The sequence below is a fragment of the Lampetra planeri genome, chromosome 45, assembly GCF_965212315.1.
Source record: "Lampetra planeri chromosome 45, kcLamPlan1.2.h2, whole genome shotgun sequence".
Lineage (NCBI taxonomy): Eukaryota > Metazoa > Chordata > Hyperoartia > Petromyzontiformes > Petromyzontidae > Lampetra > Lampetra planeri.
The window spans coordinates 695,530-718,174 of NC_136151.1; the positions used below are offsets into that span (position 1 = coordinate 695,530).

At 46.2% G+C, this 22,645-nt stretch overlaps 2 protein-coding genes across 2 annotated transcripts in view; one reads left to right on the top strand and one right to left on the bottom strand.

Moving 5' to 3' along the window:
* LOC144732970 (uncharacterized) overlaps window positions 1-3,969 on the bottom strand; it is a 19,983-nt gene extending 16,014 nt beyond the window's left edge. The window contains exons 1-2 of the mRNA XM_078614638.1: window positions 3,623-3,969; window positions 3,052-3,186 (exon numbers count right to left, since the gene is read on the bottom strand). The gene's annotated coding sequence lies outside the window, so the exon portion shown is untranslated. The remainder of the gene's footprint in view (window positions 1-3,051; window positions 3,187-3,622) is intronic.
* Window positions 1-21,888, top strand: part of LOC144732969 (tripartite motif-containing protein 16-like) — a 22,805-nt gene extending 917 nt beyond the window's left edge. Inside the window, exons 2-6 of the mRNA XM_078614637.1 lie at window positions 247-342; window positions 2,828-3,061; window positions 3,181-3,203; window positions 3,511-3,614; window positions 21,005-21,888. Coding sequence (XP_078470763.1) covers window positions 247-342; window positions 2,828-3,061; window positions 3,181-3,203; window positions 3,511-3,614; window positions 21,005-21,567 — 1,020 coding nt within the window. The 3' untranslated portion in view covers window positions 21,568-21,888. The remainder of the gene's footprint in view (window positions 1-246; window positions 343-2,827; window positions 3,062-3,180; window positions 3,204-3,510; window positions 3,615-21,004) is intronic.
* The last annotated feature ends 757 nt before the right edge of the window (window positions 21,889-22,645 follow it).

Genomic DNA, 22,645 nt, shown 5'->3' on the forward strand with positions numbered 1-22,645 from the left:
TAGACAGCTGTGGGCACATGGGCTCTTGAGTCCGATTCGGTACTACAGTAATACCAAGCCAGTGCAGCTCCCACCGGCCGCTTTACATCAGCTTTCCCACTCCCTGTTCTCCCCATCTCAGTTGCGAAACAGGGGCAGCATGGAGATGACGGCCTTCATTATGGAGGGATTGCTATGGAGGGAAGGGCAATGTGAGGGGTGGCTCAGGGCCTCGAGTTTCCCGTGGTGACATCTCATCTCTTACAGATACACGTAAGAGAGGAAACGCGAGCGGTGGAGGAGAAGAGGAAGGAGGCGGAGGAGTCTGTGAAGCGGTTGGAGGCTGGTCGCAGGGAGGCGCAGGTTACCATTTCCGGCTCTGGCTCTCTGGTTCCCATGACCCCGTCGTGGAGGTCACAATTCAAGCGAGTTCCGTGCAACATTATAACGTTGATGGCTCTATAATTTAACATTAACTGCAAGTGGGTTGCATATGTATTGCATTCAATAACTGCAGTGGTGAGTCTGCTATGAGCTCGGGTAACTCGGCATCGCGTGTTCCACTGCTGTGGAAAAAAAAGATGGAGAGAATGCATGGATTCTCAAGAGGGAGTGTGGTGCAGCTGAAGTGTGGTGCAGCTGTTTTGCTGTACGGGAGGTTGCACACCGGCACTGACGCAGATGCATGAACACCACACAGCCACATCTCACACAACCCTAATCGCGTCCCCGGAGTCTGACCCACGGGGGGCCCCCTCCTGACTCCGAGTCCCAAAGTCTGAATTTCCACGACCCAGCGCCCTCTTATGCAGAAAGAGGAAAAGAGCCACACCACTCTTGCCTCCTTGGGATTGATCTACAGTGAGGGGAGAAAGGATTTGATCCCCTGCTGATTTTGTACGTTTGTCCACTGACAAAGAAATGATCATTCTATAATTTTAATGGTAGGTTTATTTGAACAGTGAGAGACAGAATAACAACAAAACAAATCCAGAAAAACGCATGTCAAAAATGTTATAAATTGATTGGCATTTTAATGAGGGAAATAAGTATTTGACCCCTCTGCAAAACATGACTTAGTACTTGGTGGCAAAACCCTTGTTGGCAATCACAGAGGTCAGACGATTCTTGTAGTTGGCCACCACCACATCTCAGGAGGGATTTTGTCCCACTCCTCTTTGCAGATCTTCTCCAAGTCATTAAAGATTCGAGGCTGACGTTTGGCAACTCGAACCTTCAGCTCCCTCCACAGATTTTCTATGGGATTAAGGTCTGGAGACTGGCTAGGCCACTCCAGGACCTTTATGTGCTTCTTCTTGAGCCACTCCTTTGTTGCCTTGGCCGTGTGTTTTGGGTCATTGTCATGCTGGAATACCCATCCACGACCCATTTTCAATGCCCTGGCTGAGGGAAGGAGGTTCTCACCCAAGATTTTATGGTACATGGCCCCGTCCATCGTCCCTTTGATGCGGTGAAGTTGTCCTGTCCCCTTATCAGAAAAACACCCCCAAAGCATAATGTTTCCACCTCCATTTTTGACGGTGGGGATGGTGTTCTTGGGGTCATAGGCAGCATTCCTCCTCCTCCAAACACGGCGAGTTGAGTTGATGCCAAAGAGCTCCATTTTGGTCTCATCTGACCACAACACTTTCACCCAGTTGTCCTCTGAATAATTCAGATGTTCATTGGCAAACTTCAGACGGGCATGTATATGTGCTTTCTTGAGCAGGGGGACCTTGCGGGCGCTGCAGGATTTCAGTCCTTCACGGCGTAGTGTGTTACCAACTGTTTTCTTGGTGACTATGGTCCCAGCTGCCTTGAGATTATTGACAAGATCCTCCCGTGTAGTTCTGGGCTGATTCCTCACCGTTCTCATGATCATTGCAACTCCAGGAGGTGAGATTTTGCATGGAGCCCCAGGCCGAGGGAGATTGACAGTTCTTTTGTGTTTCTTCCATTTGCGAATAATCGCACCAACTGTTGTCACCTTCTCACCAAGCTGCTTGGCGATGGTCTTGTAGCCCATTCCAGCCTTGTGTAGGTCTACAATCTTGTCCCTGACATCCTTGGAGAGCTCTTTGGTCTTGGCCATGGTGGAGAGTTTGGAATCTGATTGATCGATTCCTTCTGTGAACAGGTGTCTTTTATACAGGTACCAAGATGAGATTAGGAGCACTCCCTTTAAGAGTGTGCTCCTAATCTCAGCTCGTTACCTGTTTAAAAGACACCTGGGAGCCAGAAATCTTTCTGATTGAGAGGGGGTCAAATACATATTTCCCTCATTAAAATGCAAATCAATTTATAACATTTTTGAAATGCGTTTTTCTGGATTTTGTTGTTGTTATTCTGTCTCTCACTGTTCAAATTAACCTACCATTAACATTATAGACTGATCATTTCTTTGTCAGTGGGCAAACGTACAAAATCAGCAGGGGATCAAATACTTTTTTCCCTCACTGTACTTAGTCCCATGGGTCCCTCGTTCCCGTATGCATGATTCACGACTAGGAACTATATTTTATCTTACCAGGTAAGGACCAATGAAGCAATCTGGCTATCACAAATGATAGATCAATGAAGTGGCTGGTCACGAGGGAATGTATAGCAGCTAAATAATCTAAATGCTTGTTAATTCTGAATGTAGAGGAAAAAACTGGAGGACCTGGAGACAAATCCATGCGACCACAGAGATAACACACAAACTCCTAATATACAGGCGACAGGATCGAACTAATGACCTTCTGTATACCAGGCAAAGGCGATAAGATCTCGCCACTGCGGTGCCCACACAAACATTCGAAGTGGATCATGGCTCCGAGAGACAACCGTAGTCCCTGTTTCTCTGCAGCAATTGGTGGCTGGGATCAGGGGTCGCATCATAGGCAAGTTCGCTCACCTAAGAAAGGCTCTGGACGAGGACGAGAGGGAAGCTCTACGTCGCGTGGCCATGAAGGAGCGCGAGCTGCTATCCCGGATCGAGGAGAACATCGCTCATCACAAGGGGGAGATCGCCGAGCTCCAGGCAGCGGCCACTCGCCTGCGCACTCTTCAGCTTGAGAAGGACTCGCTCACCTTCCTGCAGGTGGGGAGCGCCTCTGTAGAGATACGGCGCGGGTGTCCAGAATAACAAAGCTGGCAGCAGCAGAGGGACTCGTGGTCCAAGGGTAGAGACTTCACTCATGATCTCTCTCTCTTCTACAGGGGCACCTGGAGGAGACGCACAGGTACAAATATTTAACGTTTTACAGTTAAATACTCAACACGGGGCTGTGAGTGTGTGAGACACTGGCTGTGTGTGAGACACTGACTGTGTGTGAGACACTGACTGTTTGTGAGACACTAGCTGTGTGTGAGATACGGGCTGTGTGTGAGACACGGGCTGTGTGTGAGGCTATGGCTGTGTGTGAGACACTTGCTGTGCGTTAGACACTTGCTGTGTGTGAGACACTTGCTGTGTGTGCTGTCGATGCTGAGTGTTCCAACGCTGTGGTGAAATGAGGCTGCGTGTGATGCTGTTGGTGGTTCTCTCAGGAGAGAGATCCAAAAGGAATCCGCACCTCCACCTCCCACTTCACTGGACGCCACCACGATCCGCTCCCTTGAAAGAGGGATGCGCAGACTCCTGCCTCTCGTCTGTAAGTACCTCAGTTTTGCACCCGAGTGTCCCGCTGTGTTGCACTCCACTTCTGTGCTCACCACCTTCGTCAACTGTGTTTAAACGGCTAAAGTCCACTAAGCGATGTAGTTATTTTCAGAAGCAAAGTGGCTTCACAAATGATAACTCAAATAAGCGGGCTCTGGTGTGGGAATTTATAGCAGCAGCCAAATTCTCTGAACGCGTGATGTTGATTCTAAATGTGGAGGGGAAAACCAGAGGACTCGGGGAAAAATCCACACGACCACGAAAAGAGAGACGAAAACTCCAAATATATAGCAGGCGTCAGCGTCAGGATCGAACCCACAACCTCTGAAGAAAGGCAGTCCAACACGATCTACAGACGGATAGAAAAGGAGACGTACCTACAGAGACAAAGATCCCTCGTGTAGCCTCAGCAGACTGTTGGGGCAAGTGCTGTTAGCTAGCAGCACATATAAAGCCCGGTATGGCACACGAGGGGGTGGGTGGCAAGCACCACGCCTGGCTGCCTTCATCTTCCTCGCAGCAAATGTTCCCACATCACACCAGCAGAGGGTAATGCAGCATACACCATTATACTGTACCTCTACGCTTCTACGTTTATGATCCCCATCCTTCACCAACGTGCAATAACAAGAGTGGTGAAGTATGACCAAATAACCCCCATGACTCACACGGCGTGGGGATGCCCTTATCCAGCATTGGAGAGACAAAATGTCTGTGCGTTGATGTTACTGTGCAAGGCTGCGTGGACAATTTGCACACGTGTTGTGTTTATAGATAAATGCAAACAGTGGCATTAACATCGTGGTGCTGGCATCATCACCAATATTCATTACCACTGCACCCACACCCATGGTGCTATTATAATCCATTAGTACACATACTAGGATTCGTTGGTATTTGTTTACACATACTAGTATGTGTTCGTATGTGTGCATGTATACTCGTATTCGTTAGTATTTGTGTACATATACTAGTATTCACCAGTATTTGTGTACACATACCAGTGCAGTGACTCCGACACACGTTATTGGTTTGTTAAGAGCCTTTAGTTTGGACACGACTCTATTCCTAGGCCTGGACTTTGGCTCTTGATGCTCGAACTTCGTCTTCTCTCCAACCATCCATTCCCCTTGTGCTCTCCCCTGTTATATTCCCCGAGTCCCTTTTCTTGAAGGTTCGCTCACCCCATTTCCCTCAGCCAATCCTCGTCCTCCTCAACTGGTTGGCAACCATTGCTTTGACAGTCCACTCTCATTTTCCCGCCTTTTACGTTCGGATTTCTCAACCAATCAGTTACATTTTCTGTCCGTGACCAATCCTCTTTGAGGCCTTTCCTGCACCAATCAGAGGCCTGTAACGCACTTCTTGATTGTCCGTCTGTGTACTTACCCTGCCAGACAAGTGGTCTATTGTTTCGGTCTTCACATCACTCCCGCACCCCTTAAAAAAAGAGCCATCCTGGCTAACACCAGAGAAGGGAATGACAAAGAGCAACAGACCACGGGAAGCCTAGGAGAATTTCACTCAAAAAATGTATGACATCAAAAGGGCCTCATGTTTCCAGAACCCACGTGAGGCCCTGTGGCATGGCCCAACAATAATGTGCTTATGTGTCCAATTATGGCAATAAACATGTTCATGACCAAAATGAACCTTTTGTCTATGTAGATGTGAATAAATGAGTGTATTTTCGGCACGCAGTTTTTGCAAATCCCACAATTAGTTAACAACAAGACCGTGGGAACAATAAGGTGCAACAATCCCCTGCTCCATCCAGGAACAGTGGTAATGCAATTGTGCACATCTTGCACTGGTCCTCGTTGCTGGACCGGCATACGCTGCAGTGTCCAGCAGTGAGTCGTCCTACATTAGGCTCGGTCCTGTGGGAGGCACAGGAGCATGCACAGGAGACATCGGTCCTCTGGGCGGCTGCTGTGGCTTGTCGAACACCCCAGATTCCGGAGGGAGAGGACATGGAAATGAGGTGCTTTGTTGATGATGAAGGTAGGGTTTCAGGCACGACGGGTGAACATACCAATGGTGACGTCCTGACTGTATATGCACGCATTGTGGCCGATTCACCTCGATAGATTCGACCGGGCCCTGCCATAGCCGATGCAATTTGTGAGAGGTACATAATGGACATTCGGGCAATGTAACCATGCATTGTAGCCTACTGTCTAGGGAAGTGTGTGAACCTGTCGCCTTGTATTTCGCTCGTTAGTGGCCTGTGCTTTTGCCGTGCTCGCCATTGCCGCTGTGTGTGCTTCGAGCAATCAGTTGAACGTGACATGCAGATATGCAAATCGATTGGACGAACCTGTAGAGGTTTTTATCCAACTGTGTTTCTATGGTAGGATCCAGTTCACGGCCGTACATGAGGAAAAAGGGGGGAAATCCCATGGAGGCATGTGGAACATGGAGATCCCAGTCGGTTTGTGCCTCATCTACAGACCATAGATGTTATAGTTCTAGAATTGAAGCTTTCGTGACTGCAGAAATTACTATACTCATTGGTTATTTCGGTAAAGTCATGTATCTGATGATGAGCGCTTGTGTTGCGTTCGAAACGTCGTGATAATTTTTTATTTTATTTGTGATTTATTAAAATTATATTTTATTTCTACATACGTGACTTTACTGAAAGAACCAATGAGTATGTTATCGTTCTGTTGAGCCATTCCACCATACCATCCATCTGAGGGTAGTACGGGGAAGTGTGAATCTTTTTCATGCCCAGTGCTTCACATACCTCCTGCAGGAGTTGATGAAAAATGTCATCCCTGATCAGTGTGGAGCTGTTCTGGGTGGCCATTATCCATCATGTTTCCATTGAGGAGCACATCAGCAATTCATGTGGCTGTTTAATCAGGTAGTGGCCAGGCCATTTGGCAATCTCATAAAGTATTCGACTCCCACAAAGAAAAATAGATTTTTTCTTGGTGGGCATGGGAGGGCCCGATAATAGCAAGGGCTACTAGCTCATTGACCCTGTAGACTGTGATAGACTGCAAGGGAGGCTGTGACCTTTAAGCTGGTGGTATACGACACGCACACTCCATGCAACCCGCAACCAAATGGTACACGTCAGCAGACATATGTGGCCAGTAATAGTCGCATTGTAGAGTTAACAACATATTTTGACACCCCAGATGTAGTAGTTTGCGTGCACCTCCCACAATACCCTGCCCCGCAGGGATGTGGGCACCACCAGACAACGTCATCGAGCGATCCCGTTCCACCACATCAAAAATCCTTCATACAGCACAAACCGGGACCCTACCAGGGAGATTGATGCCGATTGGTCTATTTTTACCCGCCGTTGCAGGGGCAGCAGGCTGGCATCATCAACTTGTAGCTGCCCCCATTCTATATAGGTGAGACCCAATGTATTTTATTTGCGTGGTTTGTCCACCGGTGGCTTTGCAGGCTGTACTGATGCTACCATTGACGGCATTTCCGGAATAGTAGGTTTGCATCAGCCAGCAACCGAAACACATGCACACGGTTCCTCGCAAGGTAACCGAGACCCTTGCGGTGTATGAGTATTCTTCTATTTTTTCTAGCCAATGCGCCAACTGGCCCGACGGCTGATCGATCCACAGGGAGTATTGCAGGGCAGCGTGATCAGTGCGAACCGTGAACTTCCTGCCATATAGGTAGGGTCTATATTGCTGCACGAAGTATACAATAGCCAGCAACTCTCTATGGGTTACACAGTAACACTGCTTCGCTGGAGAAAGGATGCGACTACCATAGGCAATCACGACCTCGACCCCGCCCTTTACCTGAAAAAGGACAGCCCCTATTCGCAAATCACTTGCGTCTGTGTCAAGGATGAAGGGCAGGGAGTAGTTGGGGTATGCCAGAGGTGGAGCATTTGTCAGCCAATATGCGTAGTATGACAAATGAAGTTTCCTTCTCCTTCCCCCAGTGAAACTTTACATTTTTACCTGCCAACGCGTGCAAGGGCTTAGCAATTGTTGCAAATTGTAGAATGAACCGGTGGTGATACGAGGTAAAACCGAAAAAACTCCGCACTTCACCTACAGATTTGGAGGTTGGCCAATTATGCACGCAAGCTGTTTTCTCGGAATCCATGGCAAATTTCGATACGCTCTCTACATGACCAAAATATCGCTTGGACGTTTGAATCAAGTTACATATAGATGGTTTTAATTTAAAGTTGACTGTATATCCTGGGTAATACCGTGCGCAGTCACTGTAAATGTTCTTCAAACGTGCGACCGAAAATGATGACGTCATCCAGATAGATAAGGCATGAGTCCCATTCTAATTCTGCTAAAACCAATCACGTAAACTTTTGAAATGTGGCGGACACTGCTAGAAGGCCCGTCAAAAGACAGTTAAAGTGGGTAGAGCCCTTGAGGTGTACGGGACACTGTTTTAGGATTCGAGGCCTTGCAAAAGGCAGTTGCCAAAATCGAGAGAGCAAGTCTAACATAGAAAGAATTTTGGTCTGAATAATGCGTCTAATGGTTCGTAAATGCACGTGAGCGGATATGCATCATAAGGCAGAAAAATCGATGCAAAAACGCAGTCTGCCATTATGCTTTTTAACAAGCACAACAGGAGCCCCCCAAGGGCTAGTAGATAGATAAATTATCTCCGCCACTAGCATTTCACCCACCACCTGTTGTACATGCACTTTCTCAACCGGGTTCATACAATATTAATTTAACCGAATAGGGGGCAAATTTTCCATGTCAATGTGTTGTATATGTCGGGTCTTGAAAATTTTATAAAAAAAAGTTATATAAAAGAAATGAAAATGAAAAAACGCGCAGTTTTCTGAAATTATGTTAACAAATGTAAGTATGCGTATACATTATGCTAATTAGGAAAATGTTATTGGGTTATGTTATGCAAATGTATGTGATTATGCTAATGTGTGTCGTTATGATAATTAGGCTCTGCCTCGTTGTCCTAGGGTCGTATTATCAATCGGGATAATAAATTATTCTCGCTTTAACCGTTACTGATTATGTCTTAGTGTTTTTATGTCAGGTCTCCAAATTCAAATCTCACCGCAGGATACAGTTCTCATAATTAAGATTATTATGCATGAACTTAGGAAGGCACCACTCAAACACTTCTGGGTTAAGCAATTTAAATTTCTAACCAAAAACATAACACTCTAATATGCGAACTCTTATGCTGGGAATTGTCAACACAGTACTCCAGGAGATGTTCTCCTCATTGATCCGTACATTTTACCCTCGATGATTACGTTTGATAAACTGGGTAACAGAACAATCGTTATTCCTCAGAGTAACGCGAGCGATAGGAAAAAGTCCTTAAAAATTTATGTAACAATATTCATACAAACAGTAATGAAGGATCATGTTCCTAAAGCAAGAGTAGTTATCGATTAATTCATTGGCAAGATTATGCAATTAACGAAAACAAATGACTGAAATACTTCTAAACAATCGTATTCATGTAACTCGACGGGCAGCAATGCTTTTCACGATCAGTTGATATTTAACGCACCACCTTGGAATGTCATCCCTTCATGAAACACAAAGATAACTTTTTGTAACAATTGTATTAGTCCCGATATGCGTGTTGTGTGCGTGTGTCTTCTTTGCCACTTGTTGACTTTGTGGCTTACGCGGTACGGCGTTCCTTGTGCTGAAAATACCTCGGGTTCCCAGCAGGGCCGCTGGGATGGCGTGTGTGTGTAATAGTGTTCCAGGAGACTGGATGCCGGAGTTTGGAGGCACACGTATTTATTCCGTGTCGGTACAGCACAACACTGACATACAACACTGGAGGGGGTATCGGCCCCCTCACCCGTCTAACTGGGGATACACTCTCTAGCTACGCCTAGCCTACCTCTGGGTCCTCCACTAACGGGCTAGGGGAGGCTAGCTAGCCCGACACTGGTAAGTCGGGCTCACGGTACCCGGAGTCCCAGACCAGCTCTTACAAGAGCACCGGCTCTGGCTCTCGGGACCACGCCGCTGGCTCGATCCTGTTCGGCCCTGATAAGGGCGGCGATCCAGGGGAGTCCAGGGCTCTATCTATGACGATCTTCAGCCTTCACTGGTTAGCTTCAACATCTCTCCCTGAGCCCTCCGGCTCATCCCCTTTTATACCAAAACCCCCGCTGAGGGGTGGGGCCCCGGGGGATCCCAGCTCCGAGTCAGCCCCCCAGGCTGCCCGATGCGGACGTCGCTGGGAGCACCTTCCCGTGCACCGACATAGCCACGCCCACTGTGTTCCTTTCCCATCTGATCCCATTCTATAACAGCCCCTTCGTAACACCCCTACATGTGTATTGAACACACGGCGCTCTTGCCTGCGCCAACACTCTTCCTCTTGGCGTTGCAGCTCTCTCCACTGCTGGTTGAGTTGGCGCGATGCTCGCCGTCGGCGGTGCACGATGATTCCGTCGTCAGATAGCGCTCGTAGCTCGTCTGCTGGTCGCCGTTCCTCACTCTTGTCTTGATTCCCAGCTGGTGCTGGTCGGTGTGTGTGGGTCGGACCCACGGCGCTCTCGCCGCCGCTGACACTCTTGCTCACGGGCGGCTGGTCAGGCTCTTTCCCCAGCTCCGTGCTTTCTCCTTTATCGTGCAGCTGCCAGCTTCACACGGACACCCGCCCTTACTTCAGGGCTGTGCTGGTTCCAGCTCTTTCCACTGCTCCGTGCTCTCTGGCGATGCGCGACGGCTCTCGCAGCTCGTCCACTGCTGCTGGTCCTATGCAATGCTCGCTTGGTCAATGCTTTGCGCTTTTTGCCCTTTCTCCAGGTTTATTGCTTGTCGTCGCTCGTCCCTCTTTCTCTCTCTTTTTCTCTTGCTATCTCCTTGATCGTGCAGCTGCCAGCTTCACAAGAACACCCACCCTTACTTCAGAGCTGCGCTGGCTCAGGCTCTTTCCACTGCTCTCTGCCCTTCCTTCAGGGCTTCGCCTTGTTGTTGCTCAACTTTCGTGCTCTCTGCCCTTCGTCCAAGAGTGCTCTTGCTGTGAGCTACTCGTCGCTGGCTGGATCACTCACTCTCAAAACTTGTAAATTGTATTAGTACACCTCTTATACAACTCTGATAGCTAGTACAATGCAACTTATCGCAATCCTCGATTCTGCAAGCGACTCAATACAGCAGGATAAATTCTTGATTTGAAGTTTTCGTGACTGCAAGGATTCATACTCTTTGGTTTTTTCGGTAAAGTCACGTAGGTAAAAAATAAATAAATGAAAAAACAACTAAATTAAATCACGAAGTTTCGGAGGCAACATAAGCTTCCGTTTTCAGGTGGAACCGTTAGAGCCAAATTCACTGTAATAAGTGAAGAGAGCTAATAGAGAAACGCGACTATAGGGTAAGAGGGGGGGAGGAGCCAAGGTAGGGGAGAGGGGGGGGGTTGCTGTTAAGGGGTCGGGAGGGGGCAAGTGCTACGCTGAGTTAAGCCGATTGATAACATCTATTTATCATGCGGGAGTGGGGGGAATGTGAGTATTGGAGAACAAAGGGGGGCGGAAGTTAAGCTGATTAATATGGACGCTAAGTTAAGCTGATAGATAACATCTATTCATTATGCAGGAGAGGGAGGGGGTGAGTTAATACAAAAGCTATTAGATAAATGTAGAATAAACTTTCAGCGATACTCTGTCAGTTCATTCCGAACTCAGCTCTTACCAACACATCGTCCCTTCTCTCTGTGAGACATGACACCCATGGCTGATTTTGAGGCCATGCCCCGGAGCCTGCCCCTTTGCAAAACTGACTTGAATTGATCTGTGTCTCGGTTATATGTGAAATTCTCTCCCCTCTCTGCGCGTCTCTTGCGAGAGAGAATAAAAACAGATGCCCTGTCACCGTCCTCGAGGTTGCAGCCGCCTGGTTGACCCCCCCCCCCCCATTTTGACCTTTGACAGTTTATGTTTTTGTTTGCTTTCCCAACCCCTCTCTTCGTGGTGTCTGCTAAAAGGGAGGGGAGGCACACTTCATACGTATTTTATGGCTACCATGTGTTTGTGTGAAATTGTCGGAAGACAAAACGTGGCCGGGGAGGCTCTGATTCCATGGAATACATATTATCTGGTCTTGTGTGTTTGACCTATTTTTCTGGTATCTATTTTGAGTTACCCCCGGTCTAATATCTCGTGGTTATTATTTGGTTCATGTTTAACCAAGATTCGTAATGCCCCTCGTTCTTACCACCATTATTCCGAGGCTTTTGCCAAGCTTTGTTATAAGTCTGTGTCGCCAGGGATCGGTGTTTTATTCTAGAGTTATATTTTGATATCCCGAGGCTGGAGATATAACCAAGCCCTCACTTTATTGACTGCCAAAATTCACATTCCTTGATTCTCTTGGTGAAGTTACATAGATAGTAAGATACAATACAGAATAAAATAAGTAATACTGCAGTCTAAAATGTCGTCTTATTCTTATAGTCAAGCTTCGAACTTCTACCGCATTAAATATATATATATACATCAGTTATAATGTCCGTTTGCCCCTGCTATGTGCCTGTGTTTTACGGCTCTGGAGATTTGTTTGTGAACTGTCCAAAATGTCCGTGGGGAGGTCATGGCATGTAGTCCTTTGACAATCTGGAGATTTTGCAGATCGTCGTTAACCTCCCTTTGTCCCGGAGTTTATTATGTAATGGCCTTTTACGACCTCCAGATGCTTGGTGCTTGTGGGAGGTAGTGGGGTTGAGGGTGTTTGTTTAATTTTTATTTTTTATCGATTATTATTATTTTAAAAAATATTTTCAGAATAATTTTTAACATCAATTTTTGGAAAAAGGCCCATATATACAACAAATGTGATGTGACTTTAAAGATGTGCAACCTATATCATACTGCCTACTGTTGAATACATCGGAGAACTGCAGAGGTAATGATCTTAGTTGGCACCGTTGCATGTCTGACAGCTCCGCATCCTCTCCACAAAGCTTTTCTAATAAAGTTTTTTTCGGCTGATGGATTATCATTAGCCACTTCTGCAACTACTGTTTCCATCAGGTTCTCTGATTCAAGAGACACGGGCATCAGAAGGTCTAATACAGTCTCTGCCTGAACGGTTATCGGACCCTCCCCAACATTTAGCACCTGCAAGAACGTTTTTTGGTCCACTCTCAAAACTGTGCCCCGGCCAACGTTAACCTGCAGGTCTTTGTGTTTGATGGAGCGACCACAATCAGCAAGTCAGCATACGTCGTCACTATTTGTTTTCGATATCGTAATGGTATAAACATTTGCATGCCAGGAGGTACAATCACAGACTCACTGACCAGTGCCTGCACCGAAACCCCTGTTTCTGTCCATTTTTTCACCGGTTACAAAAAAATGCGGGTTCCCGATGGCATTTATAGGCAATCCTCGTCAGTGAGTATCCAGAGCCATTTTTTAAAGAAACCGGTTCTCGGCAAGCATGGAACTGGAAACGTGCTGGGAACCCATATGGCTCCCGACAAAGTGAGCTCCCAATTTTTACCTGTGTCTCGATTTGCCATTTGATTCCCATTTTACCCCCATTTGCCACTACATACGTACTGGCTACTGGTGCTAAGCAGTGACTACTGAGCAGTAACAAATCGAATATTAATTTGGAGATGATAGTGACAGATGTCCCCGTATCAATCAGAATGCATGCCTCCACTCCTTTTATTGAGGCCACTACCACCGAGGTACCTGCAGCTGCCATTAAGACCCACCAAGCCAGCTTCCTCTACTGGTTCTCTGACTGGAGAAGCAAGTCCCGACCTTCCCCAGACGATTTTACTACTCCGTTATCACCAATGCCCTCCGATACAGATAGTACACGCGGAATGGCAATGGAGGCGGTGAAAGGCAATGAGTCCCTAAATGCGTGAAGTGGACTATCTAGCCGGGTGTCTGGGGTGTCACAACCTGCTTAGTTTTGTAGTGCAGCAGCCACTGATGAATAGATGGATGGTGCCAGCGCTGATGGCAGAAGATCACTCCTGCATTCCAATGCGATGTGCCTGGGCCTGCCGCAGCAATGATAGCTAATAGGTGGGCTACGCAGTGGAGTCACCATCTCCCCTCTTGGCTCCCATCCCCCGAGGTCGCCATGGAATTGTCCTGCTGGAACCTGTCCACCCGCGGACCGCTGCCATCACCTCTTCCCGTGGACCTCCACTGCCTTCCACTGTTGCCGCAATGAGCGAGCCCTCGCCGGCGGCACTCGTCATCCTGCAGTCCAGGCAGGAAGCACAGACAGTGGTCTCTGGTATTTCTTCTACTCGGGCCACAACCTGGGTCCATCGATTCATCTCGTCTTGGGCTCGCAGACACCGGGCTACCCACAAGGTCTGCGCCTCCTCCTCCACTATGGTCAGCACCACGGCCATCTCGTGACGAGCGTCAAATATCTCCTCCATCACCATGGAGTCCAGTGCTGCTTCTGCCAGCCGAAGGAAGAGCACCTGGCTGAACGCCATCAGGGCAATGTGGTAGGCAAGGGGTCACTCAGCTTCTTCTCACTTGCGCTGCTGCAATTTTATCTTTGCATTTGATGGTGGGTCGAAGACCTCCGCCATCTGGTGACAGGCTGTTTTCGGCGTGGTCCTCCGCTCTGCCAGTATAGCGTAGAAGATGTCGATGGCTACATCATTTAAGGCCGTAGGTAATGCCTTTAGTGCTTCCTCCTCTGTCCAATACAAGGCCTGCTATGCGGTCTAGAACTGTCTGGTGAAGGCTCCCCAGTCACCACCGGCCGCCACAAACTCGCTGACCGGCCTCAGCCTGCGAGGTTCACACGGCTCCAGGGCTGGATTTTGCAATGGTGCCCCAGCTGCCGCTGCTGTCGCTGTGGACGCGCTGGACGGCCCTGGCTCCCCGCCTCCCGCCACAGTCGGCCGCACGATTCCAACTGCTGGCTCCCCAGCTACCGCCTCTGCAGCTCACGGCCTCGCCTCTTTTGCCGTGAGCTGCAGTACAAGCCGGGAGACCGTGTCTGTGAGGCGGTCAATCCGGCCCTCTAGCCACTCCCAGCCCTTGGCCACCAGTGGCCCTTTGGTGAGCAGTCTCTCCAGTGGCTGCAACTGTCGTAGTACTTGCCCTGCCGGTGGATCACCACCTCTTCAGCATACCGGAGGTTAGTCTCGGGGTCCTTTTCTCCCGGAATGTTCTGGAAAAAGACTTCTTCATCGTCGGTTGTAATAACGTCTGACACACGTTGTGTCTTCATTATTAAGAGTATTTATTTGTACTCAATATTATCTCTAGGTCCGGACGTCGGTTCTTGATGAACAAACTTCACCTTCTCTCCAATTATCCCCTCCCCTTGTGCTATCCCCTTTTATATCCTCTGAGCCCCCTTTCTGGAAGCTTCGCTCACCAAATTTCCCTCAGCCAATCCTTGTTCTCCTCCAATGGTTGTCAACCGTCACCCCTACAATCATTCCTCGTTTCCCACCTTTTATATTTGAATCTCTCATCCAATCCCTTTCAATCTCTCATGCTAACCAATTGTCTTTGATGCCTCCCGGCACAAATCAGAGGCCTTGATTGACTTTCTGACTGTCCATTTGCACATATGCTCATGTCAGGTAAGTGGTCTGTTGCCTCGGTCATTACACATGTTAAATAAGCAATGCATTTAATGGTTACAATGTTGCACTAATCAACAGGGAATTGAATGTCAAAACCAAATAAATAGCACAAGCGTTGAAACTAACCAAGCAGTTCAAACTCTTAAAATTCTGGACATTGCAGGAGTAACTGATAAACTAGCCAAATTTTTGGAAAAACAAAACATCCGAGTAAAATTTGGCACAGTACATAAAATACTGAAACTAATATCTGGTACTAACGATGTATTACCGAAGCTATCAACAGAAGGTGTGTACTGGATTAATGACTCTTGTGGAAAATTCTATGTTGGTCAGATAGGACGAATGATTAGCATGGCACTAAAATAACCTCATGGGGATATTAAATACTCCCAAATACAATGGTTGGCAGTGGCAGAACACGCGTGCCAAAAAGAACACTCAATTTATTTTTTATAATGTTGAAGTTTCGTGCAAAACTAGTTACTACTGGCCAAGACTAATTAGAGTTTAACACGTAGGCTTTCGCGACAAATATCATCCTTTGGAGGTTTTTTTTGGAGGGGGGGGGTTAGATCGTGTAAATATATGAATGTGTCGTTACAACCCGCCACCACCCGACACTTCCAACTAGTAAGGGTTGTCACGTAAACAGAACATGCCAATTCGCCACTAGTACAGCACACCGGTGTGTTGGAGAGCCAAGCCAAAACATTTACAATCTGAGTACGACATTCCACATATCTAAACCGTAAATGAAACCAAGCACACTAAAACCATCTGCTTGGTTTAGATATGTGGATGACACATTAGTGGTCTGGCCACACGGCAAAGATACACTGAACACATTTCTAAATAATTTCAACTCGCAAAGCCCATCCATCCAGTTGACTATGGAAGTGGAAGCTGACAGAACTCTAACATGTCTGGATATTCTGCTCGGACGGGGTCGAAATGGTAAAATAACACAGTGTTTACCAAAAGAAAACGCATACTGACGCCTATCTGAATGCAGTCACACCATCACCCCACGTAGAAATCTCCTCTTATCAAGACGATCATTCATCGAGCTAATACAATATCAGATGGTGACAGTCTGAGAAGTGAAATTCAACATGTAAAAGAAGCGCTGCAAATTAATGGTTACAATGATGCACAAATCAACAGGGCATTGAATGGTAAAATCAAATAAAATAACACGAACATTGACACTGCCCAAGTAATTAAAACGATCAAAATACCGTACATTGCGGGAGTAACTGATAAACTAGCCAGATGTTTGGTAAAACAAAACATCCGAGTCAGATTTGGCACAGTACATAAAATACTGAAATTTATATTTGGTGCAAAATATGTATTACCGAAGCTATCAACAGAAGGTGTGTACAGGATTAATTGCACGTGTGGTAAATGTTATTTTAACACGTAGGCAAACAGGACACATGATCAGCACGAGACTAAATTAATATCAGAGAAATATTAATGATCCCTAATACAACTGTCAGCAGTAGCAGAACATGCGTGCTAACAAGGACACTCAATTAATTTTGATAAAATTGAAGTTCTGTGCAAAACTAGCTACTACTGGCCAAGACTAATTAGGTAATTTATAGAAATTGAAGAAAAAAATAACTTTAACCGTTCTGATAGCTACTGCCTTAGTGCTGCATGGAAGCAAATAATCAAATAATACATTATTTAAATGTATGCCTACAAAGGGCAGCATACTTCACTAGGGATTACAGTTGGTACAGCTATTTTAATACACACAAAAGACAGGAAGGACAAGTACAAATGGCCCACATAATGCATAATGTACGCTGCCTCAGTAATCCCCTGCCCAACCCCCCCAACCACGTGGCACAAGAGCGCAGAAGCCTGGTCACACATCTACACCTCCATATAAGGAACAAAAGAGTTAGACTTCTCCACAAATCTGGCTGTCGCCTGATGAAGCTAGTTGTAATTACTGGCGAAACGTCATACTCAGATTGTAAAGTTGTGGCTTGACTCTCCAACAAACCGGTGTGCAGTAATTCTAGATTTGAAGTTTTCGTGACTGCAAGGATCCATACTCTTTGTTTTTTTCCGTAAAGTCACGTAGGCGAAAACAAAATAAAAATAAAACAACCAAATTAAATCATGACGTTTCAGAAGCAACACAAGCATCCGTCATCAGATGTGACCGCTCCAGCAAAATTACTGTAGCGTATGAAGAGAGCTATTTAGAGACACGTGTTTATATAGGGTACTAGGGGGGGGGGGAGGAGTCAAGGGGTCGGGGGAGGGGCATGCGGCAGGCCGTGTGGGGTCGCGGGCGGTTGGGCAGGGGATTAGCATGAGTTAAGCCGATAGATAATCATATTTTTTCTTTTTGATGCCAGGGGAGGGGGGTGGTACTGTGACTGTAAGACGAAAGTGGTGGGGTAATGGATATCCATTGTAAATCAACCTGTTTGACTGAGACGTTACTAAATTACATTTTTCCATCTATTTCAGAATCAATCAGGATGATTTATCCACAAATCTGCCTGTCGCCTGATGGTGGTTGTTGTAATTACTGGTGGAAACATTGTACTACAATTGTAAATGTTGTGGCTCTACTCTCCAACACACCGGTGTCCTGTACAAGTCCTGTACAAGTAACGAATTTGAATGTTTTGTTTACGTGACAAACCTTCCAAATGGCTGTGTTGGGTGGTGGCGCTTTTAATTAAAACTAATGTTCGTTAGCATTTGTGTGCACATACTAATTGTGTACACTAGTATGTGTACACAAATACAAGTTTTGTTCTTCCACGCATTTGTCCCATTCATGTGGGTTCTGCTGTCCTTTCCAACCTTCTCCACCTGTACATTCTCACTTTACACTTCTTGGGCCACCATGTCCGATTGCACCACCTTTTATTTTTCCTTCCTCTTGTTCTCTTTGCTTCCACTTGCATCACTTGCACCTTCTTACCCACATAATTTTCCCATTGTCTCTCCACATGACCGAACCATACCAGCCTTTTTATCTTTCATCTTCTCTGTAATTTCTACCACCTTGAGTCTTCTTCTTACTTCTTCATGTATTACCCTATCCTTCCTTGTTACAACATTCACCGCAACATCCTCATCTCTGTGACTGCCATTGCTTGGTCCTCACTCTTTCTTCTGCCTCAGCACTCGGCCCCATACAACAGCACCGGCCTCACTACTGTCTTGTACACTTTTCCCTTCAACCAAACTGGGCGATCCTCTTATCATACACTACACCAGTCATCTATCGCAATTTCAGCCATCCAGCCCTTGCTCCTTCTAGTGATCCATCAGCACACATCGTTGCACCCAGGTGCTTAAACTCATCATTCTTCATTAACTGGTCACTTTATTTTATTATATTATATTATTTTATTATGTTTTATTTTTATTATTTTATTATTTCCCTTCTATGTGACTTTACCGAAAGAACCAAGAAGATGGTCACTTCCAATTTGCAATCCTCCTTCTGCATTATTTTTACTGAAATGTGCCACCATATACTCAGTCTTTGTCCGACTAATCCTCAACCCATTCCTTTCAATCTTTTGCACACAAATCTTTCAATCATCTTCCACTACCCCCCTGCTTCCACCAAATAGCACAACGTTGTCTGCAAACAGCTATACCTGGGGGGGCTTCCTCTCGTAAGTGTGTCCAGCACCAGGATGAAAAGGAAAGGGCTCAGGGCAGAACCTTGCTTCACTCTCGCTTTGACTTGAAAGCACTCCGAGACTCCACAGCTGCTTCGCACATCGACCAGGTTCCTCAGTCTCCTTTCTACGATCCTTTCACAGAGTTTCATGGCGTGAATCATCAATACTATTCATTTGTAGTTCCCACACTCTTGTATATAAGCTTTCCCTTTAAAGATGGGACCCAATGTACTCTCTCTCCACCCATCCGGCATTTTCTTCTCCATACAGATCTTCCCAAACAGCTCCATCAATAGTTCAACACCCTTTTCTCCCATTAATTTAAACATCAATTGGAATCTCAACTGGCCCCACTGCCTTTTGATGTTTCATGCTCCCCAGAGCATCCACCACCTCTTCTCTGGTTATAGTATCTGGTTATAGTCTATGGTTATAGAATCTGGTTATAGTAGCTGGTTATAGTATCTGGTTATAGTCTCTGGTTATAGTATATGGTTATAGTAGCTGGTTATAGTATCTGGTTATAGTCTATGGTTATAGTATCTGGTTATAGTAGCTGGTTATAGTATCTGGTTATAGTATCTGGTTATAGTCTCTGGTTATAGTATCTGGCTATAGTCTCTGCAACTACTTAAAATATTTGATGTTCCTCAACCATTTTTCGTCTTGGGTTTTCCAAATTTAGCAACTTCTCAAAGTACTCTTTCATCTCTCTCTATCTTTTATCTAATCCAAGATTGTTCGTCCTTGACTGTTCTTAACGAGATTTACATGGTTGATGTCCCTGGTCTTCTTCTCTCTGGCTTTTGCCAAACGGTATACCATATGCTCGCCTTCTTTGCTGTCAAGCTTCTGTTAGAGTTGTGTAAATGTATTTTTTTGCCAATACTACCACTCGCTTTGCATCTATTTTCACTGCCAGATATTCATTCAGATGGTCCTTCTCTCTCGTGTTCTGCCAGTTCTTAAACTTTGCCTTTTTCTCTCGTTGCCTTTTACACTTCATCACTCCACCACCATGTTTCCTTCAGTTGCATATCTTCCTTTGCTCACTCCCACTGTAATACCTGCTGCTTCCAGTTTTCCACTTGCTAGTTGTTGCCATATTTCATTCACGCTCCACCTAGGCCTTGTGGTTATTAAGTTCTCTATAGCTTGTCTGCAGACATTTTATCTCATTGTTTAGTCGCCACCACTTCACCCTATTACTTTTCTTTTGTCTCACCTTCCTCTTCCTAACTCCGTTCACCATGCAATCTGCCACAAATAGTCTATGTTGTCCAGTAAAACAATCTCGAGGGATCACTTTGCAGTTCTTCACTCTTTTCTGGTGCTTCCTCCTCACCAAAATAAAATCTATCTGTCTCTTCACCTATCCATCCTGCTAGGTCATCAAATGTCCATCCTGCTTTTGGAAGTAGGTTTTCATGGCTGCAAGATACATTGCTTGGGCGATTCGAAGAATGTCCTCTCCTCCCTCATTTCTACTGCCATATCTGCATCCTCCATGGCTCCTTTCATATCCCACTCTTCTATTTAATACTGTGCCCATTACAACTGCTTCATCTACCGGTAAGCTTATAAACTTCCGGTCTAAGTTCTCACAAAATGTATCATTCTCTTTCCCACTGCTACGCATCTGCGGGACATATGCACACACCACATTTACAACCCCACTGTCCAGTTCTAGTCTGACTATCATCAGTCTGTCAATCACTTGTATGACTTCCACCGCCTCTGTCTTCATCTTCTCACTCAGCACAACACCTTACTGACGTTCCATGATATAACAATTCAAAACTACAGCGACTCTCTTTGCTCTGCTGCCTTTCCACTTTATTTCCTGGATGCACGTGATTTCGACTTTCGTCCTTCTCAAGCAGTCCACTAATTCCTGTACACATACTAATGTTCCTCAGTATTTGTATACACATACTTGCCTTCATGAGTATGTGTGTACCCTTAACTATATGCATTTGTCATACACGTTATAATCATTGTGCGTTTGTTACATATTAATGTATTATGCATTTCTGTATCACTACAATAACATAAATAATAACACAACACACAGCGTGTGTGTGTACACGCGGTGTGCAATTCTCGTGATGTGACTGCTGCGTGAGCGTAATCACTGTCGTCACCACAGATGGACGCTCACCGACTCTGGACACAAACTCAGCCTGCGACTACATCCAAATTTCCTCGGATCTCAGGACGGTGACGTGGAGCGGTGTCTCCCAGGGTCGCCCCCAACACCCACACCGGTTTGATGTGAAGTTACAAGCCCTGTGCTCCGAGAGCTTCTCGTCGGGTCAGCACTACTGGGAGGTGGACGTGGGAGGCAGCACTGGGCAGTGTTGGATTGGAGTCGCGTATGGGACGATCCCACGGAGAGGGCGTGGTGCTGAGTGTGGCCTGGGATGCAGTGACGTCTCCTGGAGCCTAAGGAAAGTTGACGATAGCTTCTCAGTGTGGCATGGCGGAGTAGCAACCTCACTGTCGGTGCCGGAGCCTACACGAAGAGTCGGGGTTCATCTGGACTGGGACGCGGGGCTCCTGTCTTTTTACAGCGCCGACTCCATGGCACTGTTACACTCGGTTCACCAAACCTTCGATCAGCCTCTATATCCAGGGTTGGGAGTGGGGGGATGGTATATCGGTAAATTTGGTGAGTCAGTGACGATTGTGGATCTGAGTCGTGCGTCCTAAGAGAGGTGAAGGTGAACACCATAGAGAGCAGACACTACGACGCATGGCGCTCACTACTGTCATCACTGTTACACGCAGTGCCACACTCTTGACTGGTTGGTGAGTATCAGTGGTTAGGAGTGCGTCGCTCTCCATTAGAATTAGGGGGTTGGGCCTAAATCCTCACGACCTTCTAAGGTAGGGGTCGGCAACCCAAAATAACAAGAAAAGATATTTTTAGTTCGAATTACGTAAAAACAACTCCATTTCAAGAGCCGCTACAATGCATGTGGTGAATATGAGACGGTGGTTCTTTAATAAAACAACGTTACGAAGCAGTTTCTTAAAGAGCCGCATGCGACTCCAGAGCCACAGGCTTTCAACCTCTGGTCTAGGGAGTGATACAATTTCAGTTTCATTTATTTGGTATAGCCCTGTGAGCCATTCAGCTCTTGAATCGGGTGCAACCGCAACAAACAAAACACAAAAACATGAAACAAAAACATGAACAAGAAAACATCTTAAAGTGACTATGTGCAAACAGAAAATCCAGGAAAAGACAGCAAAATATTCCACAAAAAGCAACGTACACCACCGCTGTGTGCAAAAATCCCAGGGGGATGCAAGTCAAACAACAACAACCACAAAACAAACTTACATTCAAGCCATCAGTCTAACTCCGTACTACAACAAACAAACATGGCCAAACCAAAAAGCTTTTCGCAGTCACCAAAATAAAGCCATAAAAGCAATGTAACAGTGATCATAGGAACTGTGACCGAATTTTCACAATAAACGACATAAACAACATATACCACCAGACCCTGCAGCCACTGAATAGCAGTGTCAGCTAGGGGTGTACAACTCCTCAAAGCAGTTTTTAGTGAAGATCTTATAGGTAGTGATTCAAGTTGCAGTTTATTGGCCATAGCATTCAAGACCCTGGGGGCATCAATAGCAAAGGCCCTTCCTCCAGTATTTGTGGACTGAGACACACACACCCACATATGGACTCACACACACAGACACATAGACATGCACTTGAGATACACACACATGGAGTTACACACACATATGGATGTAGACACATACAGCGACT